Source organism: Crocodylus siamensis, chromosome 1 (assembly GCF_052110815.1).
Source record: "Crocodylus siamensis isolate JL-2025a chromosome 1, ASM5211081v1, whole genome shotgun sequence".
Taxonomy (NCBI): Eukaryota; Metazoa; Chordata; order Crocodylia; family Crocodylidae; genus Crocodylus; species Crocodylus siamensis.
Genome location: NC_143395.1, coordinates 130,804,228 through 130,817,806, shown reverse-complemented (window position 1 = coordinate 130,817,806; position 13,579 = coordinate 130,804,228). Strand labels below are relative to the sequence as shown.

General features: G+C 40.7%; 1 protein-coding gene across 1 annotated transcript in view; it reads left to right on the top strand.

Annotated features, from left to right (window-relative positions):
* PDE10A (phosphodiesterase 10A) overlaps positions 1 to 13,579 on the top strand; it is a 606,111-nt gene that overhangs the window by 525,508 nt on the left and 67,024 nt on the right. The window contains exon 9 of the mRNA XM_090042732.1: positions 12,165 to 12,305. Coding sequence (XP_089898858.1) covers positions 12,165 to 12,305 — 141 coding nt within the window. The remainder of the gene's footprint in view (positions 1 to 12,164; positions 12,306 to 13,579) is intronic.

The following is a 13,579-nucleotide window of genomic DNA, read 5'->3' as shown; positions in this document are numbered from 1 at the left end:
CTTCTAACTGGAAGTGATTAGAAAAGAAAAACACTTTTCCATTGTTTTAGTTTGCTTTAACATTTAGCCAATTTTAATAATTTACCTCCAGATAGTCCATTAGTTTGCCCTCCTTGTTTGCACTGTGCAAAGAGGGAGAGAAAGCCCTGTATAAAATAATAGAAAAGGTGATTGTTAAAAACAGAAATTAATGGGGGAGAAGAGGGGCAGTACACCTCTTGAAACTATGTTTTAATCCATTCAAAATATAAAGTAGTTGATAATACCCCATTCAGAGGGCTGAAATAAATGTTCTACAGTAGCTCTTGAAAAAGAAGAAACAGATCTCATTTTGGGCTTCTAGTTCATTAAATAGTTGATCTAATCAAGATAACCCATTATTATTTAAAAACCAGTCTTCCTGGAATCTATAAAAACACCAAGGGTCCCCTGAAAAGGTTTATCGCTTTTCTGCACTGGGAGTATGTTACACGTCTTGTTGTCCATCTACTGAATACCATCTTCAGCTTTCTGTGTCAAATTTTGATGTCTAATCACTCTTCCAAATTGGTGGTAAAATTTGCACTTAACCAGCCAGGATTTGAAGGAGCTTGCAGGAAATATAGCCATCTATTGGGAAGATGCAGCATCTGAGTCTTTTTTGCCAGATGTGGGAGTTGTATTTGCATGAGAACTAAACAGTGGCCTTTGCCTCCTCTCCTCCCCACCCTCTGCAGAAATGGGCAGCACCAACTCTGACAGGTCAACAGTTTATATTATGCCCAGCTTCTGCATGGACAGAACAAAGTGGGAAGAGTTCCTTGTGGCCTTCTAACCCCTGCAGCATCTGCCTTGAGCCTTGACACTTTCTGGCCTACTGTTTTTTGTTACTGACTTTTTAGACAGGTGAGGCGATTTGCTCTCATATATCTAACTATACCCTGAAGAAAACCCAGCATACACTTAAAAAACCTCACCATTTATCCCATTAGTCACTGAAATGTTATTGGATCTCCAGTGATGACCTGTTCTCCACCTGTTCATCAAGGACCTGATCCAAAGTCCATTGAAGCCACTCTGAGTTTTTTGCACTGGGGTCAGTGAAGTTTGGGACGGATCCATATTTGTACTCTTGTGATTTAATAACAATGTGTTAGCCTAAATCTGCAGGTAGTTGTGATTGAATGTTAAATTTGAAATTGTTGTCCTTGAAAAGATTAATAAAGTTTTTATTCTGTTCGCTCTTAGTTGGTCTTAAGGGGGGATGACAGATTGTCAGTCACAAGAGACAGCAAGGTGTTTAACTCCTACTGATTTTGTGAAAGTTATTTATTTCGTTTCCAGTTTTGCTTTGGAAAGTGATGGGGCGTTTTTGCAGTTATTTGTGTTGCACACACAAAACTTAACTGTATTTTGCTCTGTTTTTTGTGGCAAATATAAATGTGGGCTTGAAGGGGATTTTAAGGGAGAGTGGAGGGTATCTTTCTCGGATGTGTAGCAGGTGATATGGGTGAATGGCCAGGGAGCTGTGGAGTGGGCTGGTATGAAAAGGATTTGTTGTACATGTGAAGGGCAGTTGAGAGGTAGCATTGTGATTGGCTGGAGGGCTTGCTTGTGTGGGGTTGGAGCAGGGAGCTGGTAGTTGGAGGCAGTGGAAGGGAAGTTGTGATTCTTAGGTTTTAGCATGGTGGTTGAGGAATCCTCTCTGTGGGTTGTTGTTGTTGCTATTGTAAGCTGCTTAGAACCTTTTGGATACAGTGGGATATAAATCTTTAAAAAAATAAATCCGTGGCTCTAGATAAATCAAGTAGTCGTTAGCAGTCAAGGAAGGAATGAGGACAGCCACTCCCTTAAGCTCTAGATTCCATTATGAATCTTTATTTGTATAGTTTGAATGAACTTGTTGGAAAATCTGACTAAGAAGCTTGACATGTACAGTTCCTAGCTAAAGAGTAACTTTTTGATACAAGTTTTCCAGCAACTACCTTTGGTTGATTATAAATTATGAATTTATTTACCAGGCAGAAAAGAAATTTCCCTGATTTTTGGATAACTAGGCATTTAAGCTTACCAAACAAAACCCTGCAAGTGACTATTTCATGTCATTCATTATTTTTTTAATGCTGAAAGATGCAGGAAATGTCCATGTCATTACAATTTTGAAAATGGATACTGTGAATTAGTCACAAATTGTTTCGTACGGTTGTTTTTAGCATGGGTAGGTTTTCCTGTACTTCCCTGAAAATTGTATTGGAATACTGTGAGAATGCACGTATGCCTAATGAAATAATATATTCAAAAGCTCTGGATTAGTTTGTCATATTCTCTTTTGTATCAAATACATATTATTGTACTTTCTCTTAAGGGACAGCATGCTTCTGCAGAAAATTCTTATCGTATTTAAATGAACAAGGTGCCCATCTATAGACATTTTACATGCTAGCCACAATTTTAAAAGGAATTATATCCTTGCTTTTACATTTAAAAAAATTAAACTACATGGAAAATAACTGTTCAACATGATATTTTTGCCTTTGCCTGCTATTGAATTCTTTTGGCCTCTTCTAAAACAATTGTATTGATGCTGTAGTACAGTACAACGTACCTGATACAGTTTCCAGCTGAGGAAAGAGGCAGGTGGAGTACCCGCAGAGTTTCTAGGGTAGCAGCATTTGAGTTGGGAACTGCTAAATAATTTAAAGCGTTCACTGTGCATCATTAAACAACCCATTATCCCAGTGGCTACTGTTATTTTGGCCTTTGCTAGTGTCTGTTTTGTCACTTTTGGGTTTTCTAGAACTGTTAGCATTGTTAACAGTTTTATCTTGTGCATGCCATCATTCAGTTGACTCCTGCATTGTTGCATAGGTGAAGAGAAGGACCTCACTATGCCATTTTTCACCTCTCCCAGCAACATGTTCACCCTGTGAAAGGGTGGCCAGAATCTGACTCTGGGTTTCCTTAGATCTTGTCTATGCTGCACAATGCAATGCAGCATAGCGACAATGCAGCATAGCAATTTTAGGTAATTCAGTTACTGAAAGTAATGTGGCTGTTAGCACAGAGCTCTTTCTGACCTAATTTACCTTATTTTAAAGAATAGCTCATTTAGCTCATAGAATCGTGGGAATTCCAATACTACACTATATCGTGCCATGTTGACTTACCTTTAGCAGTAGTCTACATCCATTTTTCTGACATTTTAGTACAGTTATGCAAATAAAACACTGTGGTTGTTGGTGTACGTAATGTTTTGAATATTGCAACAAATTGGGTGTTTACTTTAGAGACTGGAAAAATGTGTAATTAAATTGTAATATTTCACAGCTTTCAAAGAAAAGACTTTTTCCTGTTTTCTTCCTTCTGTTTCTAACCAAACCAGGGAAGTGCTCACATAGTTTGAACCTTTTTGTAGTTATGACCCCTAATTCAACATAACATTTAATTGTTGATTTAAAGGGCTTCATTAAAGTCTTAATGAATTGAATCCATGTGCTTAATTGCATCTGTAAATCCATGTACCTAATTGCACCACTAAATAAGGATGGACTTAAGCACATGCTAAAAGTTTGAAACTTGTATGAGTGAATGTTCCTCAAAAGTTTTTCTGCCAAGTATAATATTATCTGTTACAGTACTAGTCAGTCCTGCAAATGTTTTTTCATGTAGGTAAACCTTATATTTGTGAACTGTGCTTCAATGATTAGATACTCACATGAATAATCTCACTGTTTTATAATGAAATGCGAACTGGGTCCACTTAGTTTTCAAAATGTAATAGTAACACAGTTGTTTCTACCTTGTAAGTTTCACATATTTATTTTCTGCTGTTGTAAACTGCTTATAACAAACAAATCATCCTCCCTTTAGATGTTGGTTTACAACAGCCTTATTATTAAAAAAATAAAAAGGTTGTCAGTGGCCACAAGTATATATGCACACCCTTTGCTTAAGAGAAAATATAGTTTGAACTATTCTAGAATTCATAATTGTAGAAATTCTTCCAGCCTGATGTGCAGCGCCATCTAGTGAATTTATGAAGAAGGAAAGATCCCATATAAACAATTACTGAGTACATTTTTCAAAGCGACCAATGATTTTCGCAGGTTCAAGTTTTGAGTGGCATCCTGAGACCCTGAAAAGCTACTTTTACAGTGTTACAGACAGAGAACCCTGAAAATCATCAGTCACTTTGGAAAATGTAGGTTTCTATCACTGAATTATTTCTATTATTACTTATTCCTTAGTACTTACTCCTTGTCAATGTAATGAAATACATTGATTGCTCCCTTAGTTATACCCTTTTTGCCCAATAATAAGGTCTCCAGCAATAGCCTTCATCTTTGAAGGAGAAGAAAAGTTAAGAAAATAAGTCAGTTTATTTTGTGTTTTTCAACATATAGCTTCTACTATAATGGGCATGTCCACACTAGATACGTACTGCGGCGCTCCAGAGTGAAATGTCAGCATCTACTTGTGGTGCTACTAGGCCAAAGTAAACTAATTAACACCACTGTAGGATAGTACTGCCAGACGCAAGTACCATCTTAAGGCGGAGTTATTTACTTCCCTGCCACACACGTGTAGACATCGATGTGACTGGTTGGGGCGTGAGGGTGCTTCAGTGCGAGGGCTGCCTGCCAGCAAGCACCACACTGAATCAACCTTGCGCCCCAGCCAGCCCCTCCTTTGCATGTTGATCTAGGTTGGAGTTAGCACCAGGCTGACAGTCCGTCCCCCCCCCCCCCCCCCCCCATTGTCCCCTACCAATTGGGGCTGCTCTGCACAAGCTCAATGTGCTGTGGTCCCAGGCACTGGTGGAAATTGACATGCTCAGGAGCAATACACTCCAGCACACTATTTGAACCTGTAGATGCATCCAAAGTATAGCAATTAGGTCATTTGCTCTTTACTGGTTAGTTTATAATGTACCACCAAAAGTATCCAGGTTTATTGCAGAGTATTTATTTTTACAGTTTCCTAATTTGTTACCTTTATTTCACAATTAATGCATATGTCGGTTTTTCCAACATTAATATATTATATCATAGGAAAAAGCACAATTCTTCAAACTTATGATAAGTTACTGATATTTCTCTAAAAACTAAGACGCTTCTATTTGTTCTTTTCTACCACTCCTAACTTGCCTGTTTTTTCCTAGCCGGGGGTTTGCTTGCGTTTATGTCTAAACACAAGACACAGTTGGCTCTAACTGTGGAAGATTTTAGAACATTATCTGGCTATTAATTCACCTTGGGTGTTTTGCAACTTTTTGGTTGGGGACATGTTCCTATATTGATTTTTGTGTCATTTTTATTGGTCACCATTACAAATTATGCTTGGTTTTATTAAAAAATCTGGTCTTCCGACAATCCTTGATATATATTTCAATAGGCTGGTTTCTTGTAGTTTTATATCCACAGGTACTACATTCCTTACCAAAAAGAGGGGGAGTAGAACAGGGGAGTTCTGTTACTAAATTAGAAGAGGATGTAAGAAGCAAATACAGTTGATCTGACCTTGCATTGACCCACATAATGCAAACTTCTCTTTAATAAATTCACCCTCCTCTCTCTGCTGCTGCCCAGACATTAAATAATGCAGTAATAATGTAATACCAAGGCATCCATTTAATGTCAACTAATATTAAATAATTTTCTGTTAAGCATTGTCTGGGCCAGCTTTTGTTCCTGTTGAAGTCAGTTGCAAAACTCCTGTGAATAAAATAGAATCAAGCTCAAGTCCCATTTTTGTACTCTTGTTGCACAGGAAGCCAAAAGCATACTGGATTGTATTAACAAGAGTATTGCTTGTAAATCAAAGGAAGTAAGTCTTCTGCTCTATTCAGTACCATGTCCAGTTTTGGGCCCTACAGTTCAAGAATGGGGAACAGATTGGAAAGTGTCCAGTGCAGAGTGAGAGAAATGATTTGGGGCCTATGAAGCTTTATGAAAAAAGGCTTATGTAGTTTGGAGAAGGGAAGACTGAGGGGGATTTGATAATGGTCTTCAATGCCTGAAGGGCAATTTACAAAGAGGATGAAGATGGGCTCTTCTGTTTAGCCATAGGAGATAATACTAAGAGCAATGGCCTCAAGCTGTAGCAGAGGAAATTTGTATTGGAGATTAGGAGGGACTTTCTGTTGATGAGGGTGGTCAAGCATTGGCACAGGCTACCTAGAGAAGTTGTGGAATCTTCATCTTTGGAAATTTTCAAGAACAGGTTGGTCAGGCACTTGGCTGGAATGGTTTAGTTGGGGGCAGTCCAGTCTTGAGCAAGGGGTTGGACTAAATGATCACATGAGGTTCCTTCCAGTCCTACTTTTCTAGGATCCTCTGATTGTAATAGAAATACAGTTTTGTAACAAGTACAGATTATTAATGGAAGGTTTAGTTTAGGATTGATGTCCATGTAAAATAGCAAAGGCAAGCTCTTATTTTTATGGAATAAAAATCTATTGTTTATGTTTGCTGTTTAATTGGTGGGATTAATGTTTAATGGATGGAAATTACTTTTAAAAGAGGAACTGAATGGTTTGTAGAGGTGTAAATAGCATGACTTTCCCTGGCTTGGCTTTGAACTAGAAACCTATTATCACCTTACGACTGTTCTACATGAAATGTGTTTAGTAGTTTACCAGGTTCCCAATGGTTACTGTGTAATCGCCACTATAAAAATACACAGGAACTGATAACTCGAGCCGTCTCATTGGAGAAGCCAAGAATGGAATGAGTCTTGAAACTGAAGTTACCCTCTTAGTCATACAAGTAGACAAGTCAGCTTGCGTTGCTATTATCATGATGTAATTCCTGTTAATAAACAAAGGGATTCAGTTTCTAGGATTCTGTCTCGCACCCCTGTCAAGCAGCATATTCACACTTAAAAAAATAAATAAAACAAATCTTAAATTGTGGACAGACTTAACTTTCAAGCACTTTAAAAGTAGATGGGAATTTGCTGTTTAGAAGCACACATCAGCTGCTCTGGTTTACTGGGATAAAACATTGCTAAATTGAGTAGTGTAACTTGGGTGGGTAAGCAGGGTCCCAGCCCTGTACTCCAACTTCGAAGGGGTGGCATAATTACCCTGCCACCCCAGTGGAGCCTGCACCCCAGCAGGAATAACAGTCCTATGGCATTGCTCTTCCAGCAGCAGCTAGTGCACAGCCATTGTATTGCTGCTGGAAGAGCTGCAGCCAGGGTGGGCAGACCAGCGGTGGCAGCATCAGCTACAGACTGGTTCTGAGAACCAAGCATAAGTAAGACGCCTGTCGCCTTTCACTCCTGGAACCCCCACCCCTCTGGTGCTCTACATATACTCTTAGAGGAGCATAGGTGCCCCACGTTTTGTGCCCTAGACAGAATTCTGCCAGAGAGCACTGGGGGTGGAGAAGGGAGCTGAGTGCCAGACAGGGAGAGAAATGGTCAGAGGCATCAGTCTCACCTGCTCCAGAGACTCAGAGATCCTGGCTGCTGCCACGTTGTTGTCTGCCTACCCCCAACTGTTGCTGCCACAGCAAAGACTACCTGAGGGGCTGCCATCATAGTGCCAGGTCTTACTTTTCACTGAAGGACCTGTTAGCCTCTAAGGCTTCCTGTACACATTACAGGTACCACACAATTAACTGGTTAAGTGTGCGATTACCTTAAGATTTGCTACACCTGCTAAATACTTATCATGCCATTAAAAGCTCTAGCTATAAAGTTAGACCTTGAAAATGTGGACTAACTTTATAACTGGTTGCTATTGAGCTTTTTAATTTGCTTTAATATGCAAGGGTAGTAGGGGCTCCCCTGCAGCTGGAAGTCCCAACTGAGCCGATGGGACTCCCAGCCACAGGAGTGCAGCATGCCCAACTGAGAGCTCAGCCCTAGCAGTTGCTGGCTCTGGGTTCCAACAGCACCCCCAAACCTGGAATATTGTAGCTGCATATTCCCCACACCATCTCCCAAGACCCAGGTAGGTCCTGACACCCAGGCAGGAGGTCTTCCCAGCTTAGAGGATCAGAATCCAGGAGAAAAGGGTTACAATTGAGGTTGGAGCCCCCACCCATTGCAAGCAAGTGAAGGCCAGCCATCACTGGGGGAAGGGTTTGTCAGCAAAGAGCAGGTGCTAAAGGGCTTGCAGGCAGAGAGAGAGAATGAGTGAACACACAAAAAATGAATTGCAGGAGTTTTGTTATATTTGTTTTGTTTCCAGTGGAAGTCACCTCAGGGTTACTTTTTTGTACTGATTTGGCTGTTAATACATTATGGGTTAACCTTTAACATAGGGATTATTATTTCTATAGTAAACTTGATTTAAATTGTATTGTAAACAAAACAAAATAAAATATCCAGGAAGAATCATAAAGATAGTAGAACTATAGATTATTTCTTGCAGACCTATAATGGAAAATGTATTTAATTCCTCCCTAAAATATTACAGGCTTCTATCTATAAAGGTGATTTCTCATGCTTTTAAATTTTTCAGAAATCATAAATTATATTGACTGACCTATTCAGTTTTGAGAAAAGAAGATCACTTTTTTATTCAGAGTAACACTTTGACCAAAATCCAGAGGATATTTGAGTTTAAGGCATTGACACTAGTGGGAACTTTGAAGAAGATAATTTAGGAAATTTATAATCACAATGGGTGCATCTGTACATGCTATTAAGGCGACGTGATAAACTTCAGCTCAGTTCGCTCTTGAGTTAACTGCTCTCTGGCTCAGCATCTGTGTGTGTGCCTGGGTCAATAACACTTTGAGCCAGGCAGAGCAGCCCTAGGTGGGCAGCAGGCTTGTGGGGGTCAGCTGGGCTCCATGCATGGAGCAGCAGAGGGGTTAGCTGGGGCATGAGAATGCCCAAAATGCAGAGCTGTGTGACTGACCCCTGAGCCTGCTGCCGGTCCAGGGCTGCTCCATCCTGGCTCTAAGTGCTGCTGTCCCAGGAACCATACACATGTGTGTTGTGTAGCACAGCAAATGACTCTAATGTAACTATAGTACTGTCCCCAACAATACTATCTTATGGCAGAGTTAATTTACTGCACCCTAGTGCTGGCAGTCATGTAGACGGTGATGCTTTACCGCAGAGCTAATTAATCAGTTCCACAGTAAAGCACATGTGTATATGTACTCAATGTGTCGGAAATAATAGTTCAATTTCCTATGCACTTTATTTTTATCTTTGAGTATCTGTTTCAGATTATATTAACGTCTATTTACAATTAATTTATGTATGTTACAATTTCTACTAACATAAAGCACTTTCTCTGCATGGTTTTAAAGTAAACAGGCTGCTTAAGAAGTCCAGTTTCTTTGCTGGCTGATCATGCTCTTAGGCTTGTTATTTTTCATATTCAAAGTGTTAAGGAAGTTCAGGAATAAAGTTTCAGAGCCCACAAATAAAGTAAAATTATAAATAATGTACCTACCTGAGCTGTTTTCACATTCTTCACTGCCTTGTGTCCTGGGCTTGCATGGATCTGGGTTTAGTCTGTCTGGGTACATCTACACATGCACTTTATTGTAGAGCTGACTATTAGCTTTACAGTAAAGTGTCACCGTCTACGTGTATGCCTGTATTGGGGCACAGTAAACTAATTAAATCCACTGTAAGGATAGTACTGTCTGGGATGAATATTATCCTGTAGTGAAGTAGTTCTGTGTGGCAAAAGAAATGTGTAGACAACGATGGGGCTGGCTGAGGTATGAGGGTGCTACAGTGTGGGGCTGTCTGCTGGCTAACCCTGCACTGTAGCACCCTCATGCCCCAGCCAGCCCCTTTGCAGCACATTGAGCATGGGTGGAGCAGCCCTGGGTTAACAGGCTGATCCATAGGACCCCCTGCCAGGCAAGGCTGCTCTGCTTTGGCTTAATGTGCTGTGGTCCTGGGTGCGTGTGTAAACTCTGTGCCCAGGAGCAATAAACTCTAGAGCAAACTGCGTCCGAGTTTATTGCTATGTGCTAATTGCCCATGCAGATGAATTTAGCATATATCAAAGAGCTCTTGTCAGGCCTGCATTCCCTGTAGCAGGAAGCCTGCCGCTGCAGGGCACTGCTGGTGTTCTCTTCTCTGGGTTTTGTCAGATGTCCATTGTCATTCTCAGGAAACTCCAGAGCCATCAGCAAGGTTGTCGCACTGTTACTATTCCATTTCAGGAGGAACATCATCACAGTTTACCATTAACTGGATGAGTGGATGATGAAGAGCAGTTCCTCAGAATAGGTCATGGAAAACTTAAAAACCCATTCTATGTTTATTTTGTAGCCTAGACCCAAAAAAACTAACTTCCTTGCTCCTCCCCGGTCAGATCTAACCCACAAGGAGCTTTGTGGGCCATATCAGGACCCACCTCTGCCAGTGAGGTGAGCAGTGGCACCATTAACTGCCACAAGTTCCTAAGCTAGTCTGTTGGGTATGGGAACCATGGGGATTAGTGCAGCTATTGCTTACCCCAACACTGTCAAAATGCATCTCCAAGGGGGTGCTGTACCTCAAAATTTGGCAGCAAGCCCTACTTCCTCTCTCTCCTTGCCCCTAAATTCCCAACCCTTGCACCTAGATGATACAGTTCATTGGGTGTATCTTTCACAGACCTGGTCTAGACCTAAAAGTAAACTCCTGGAAATCAAGCTTTTCTTCAGAGACCGGAGTTCAACTCTTCAGCAGAGTCTCTACACAAGACTCTGTTGCCTAGAACTTGCCTGCCTCAAGACCAGATTCTGGTGCTTGCTACATCTCATTGTGCATGTGACTGGCAGCTGCCTGATAACAATCAGGACTTGTCTGTCTATGCCAGGCATCTAGATACTGCTATATGTAAGCTTGGTTGCAGGTCACCTATTCTGGAAGATTTCTCTGGTCATGAAGTTAACTGGTCCCCTCCTGTTCAGCTCTTCCTTTGTGTGGTAAAAGGAACCAAGCAATGTCGATAAGAGTGTTGAAGAATGCCACATTTCTTTTATTATGCCTTCTCACCCATGTTTTTAATTTTACAAGCTTTATGCAAAGTGAAGCAGGGCTGGCTGATCCTAGAGACCCAGTAGTTCTGGCTTCTGGACATTATCTTTCTGTCAGAGAGGATCTCTGATGGGCTCTTTTCAGAATGGGAAAGGGACAGTCTACTGGGTCTGCATAATCAACTGGTGGGGAGTTTTGCATGCATATAACTGGGATGCTCAGCTACCATGCTACTTGTGTTCGGTCTTTATATTCTTTTATAATTTGAATAGATGATTATAAAGAAGATGAAAAATAGATTTGCTAGTTTAGTCTGCACTTGGATCTATGTTGTTGGACACTGTCTTCTCTGAGCCCCATTCACTTAAGTGCTGTAAACAAATAATCCTTATTTTATGGAAGACTTTCATTAAATTGTTCTAACTACTGCATCTTCAGAAGTCGTGTCAGCAGTGAGTTCCATAGATTCAGGTGTCTGTCTACCAGGATCCACTTGTGTATGAGAATCCAAGAAATATAGAGAACTGAGGAGAAAAAAGAGGGGTTGGGGAAAGAGAATTAAGAAGTTGGAATTATCCATGTGTGTTAAACATCTTTTTAATACAAAGGTGACAAGACAATGTATTCTACAAGGAGAGTAGTTTTCCTTTATCTTCTCATTTTCTGCTCTTGTTCCATATGCAGTGTATCCTGCATGCAAGAAGGGCAAAGTCGAGTCCTAATGTAATCTTTATTGAACGTCATAGGAGGTGCATCCACTTATACCAGGGCTGAATTTGGTCTGAAAACTCCTGACAGAGGTGTTGTCCGAGTGAAGCTGAGTTAATCACTCAACCTCTGCATTATTGTCATCAGTACAAGAACTGATTTCTTTATTTTTTTAAATGTATCTACTCAGTCTCTTTTACTGTATGGAATGGGGAAGGCCAACCGCCACAAGTAGCATGGGGCAGCCTCTGTGAGCCATGCAGCATATTTTGGGGTACGACCAGGCAGCACAGTAACAGATAAGGCAGGGAGCAGAAAACAGAGCATCAGGCAGGAAGCACAGGGCAGCAATCAGAAAGCAAAGCAGCCAGTTGGACAGAGGCAGGGGATGGGATTGGATTGGCACTCAGGGGGGGTCTGGGGCATGCCTGACAAAAAGGTTGGCCCCCACTGTTTTGGAATATAAATTGCTAAGTAAATACAGGCAAACTCTCTAATGGCATTTTCTTTTTTTTCCTTCTAACTAGAGTTTGTGTGTGTTCACACCACCTGGAGCTAAGGAAGGACAACCCCGACTCATTCCTGCAGGGCCAATTGCCCTTGGCACAACCATTTCTGCATATGTAGCCAAATCCAGAAAAACGTTGTTAGTAGAAGATATTCTAGGGGTAAATTGCTTTTTCTTTTTAATAAGATATGTACAAGTTACAGTTAAGAAGGTGTCTTGTGGTTTAAATGTAAACTGAACTAAATACGCAGTAAATCATTTATGTAATTACTGGCAGTGTAGGACCAGAAGTAACTTTCTGGAGTATTTTATTAAAAATTCTTCTCTACTTGATTTTTAAACTGCTTGAAATTTTAAACATAGAAAAGTTTTGCCATACAATAAAACACATAGCTATTATGCAGGAAACATGAGCAAAAATTTTACCCCCACCTTCCAGAAAAGGAAATATACTAAGCCCATGTGATAAGATGATTAACATACATACTTTCATATGGTCAGTCAAATTTTGATTTAACTGTACCGTACTACTCAATTCTACCATTTTGATAAGCTGTTTAACCAAAAATCTGTTTACTGGGATAGATTTAGACCTGTTTACACTAAAAGAATTCTGGTATACCTCCAGTAACTTTAGTCAAGTTATTTCAGATAATACACTGTAATGTAAGATCTGATCCTTTTGTCTGTAAATACAATTTCTACTGACACTGAAGTTCTTTTAACACAAGCGTTTTTCATTTCTAGTTCTGGTCTATCAAATTAAATCAAATTGATAAACATTTTTTTTTGTTACTATAAAGCAAGTTTGAATATTTCAATCATGTCACCTCTTATTTTTGTTCTTTCAAGACAAAGTAGTCTAAAAGTTGTCAGTCTCTCCTTATTTAAAATCTTCCATTCTTCTGATCTGCTTCCTGTATGTATAGTACCTGTTTTCACATCTCATGATCAAATTGGACAGTACAGTTCATAGTGTTTATCACAGAACTAGTCAATTGCCCATCAAGAATGACGGGGGGAGGGGGCTGGCATGCAGTGCCGCCACCTACCGCCCCATGCCGCTGCTGTTCTGCTGCTTGCAGGGAGCAGGGTTGGGAAGCTGAGACCAGTGGTGCTGGCCTCAGCTCCCCCACCCTCTGTCCAGTCCTTGGCATGGCTTTGGAATCACCCTGGGGGTGAGGCCAGCACACTCTGGTCTCTATCATCCCCCTTCGCTGGCCTTGCCCCCCTGGCCCCTCAGTCTCCACTGTCATGGCAGCACTCTGCTGTCTGTGAAGGGCACTCTGATTGGCTGCTGAGACGATCAGAGCATGAATAAAGTGTTATGGACAGACAGACAGAGGGAGAGACCTAGGCATGAATCTAGGTCATGTGCATAAAATGGCAGGTACTTAGTCATAGAAAATTAGGGTTGGAAGGGACCTCAGGAGG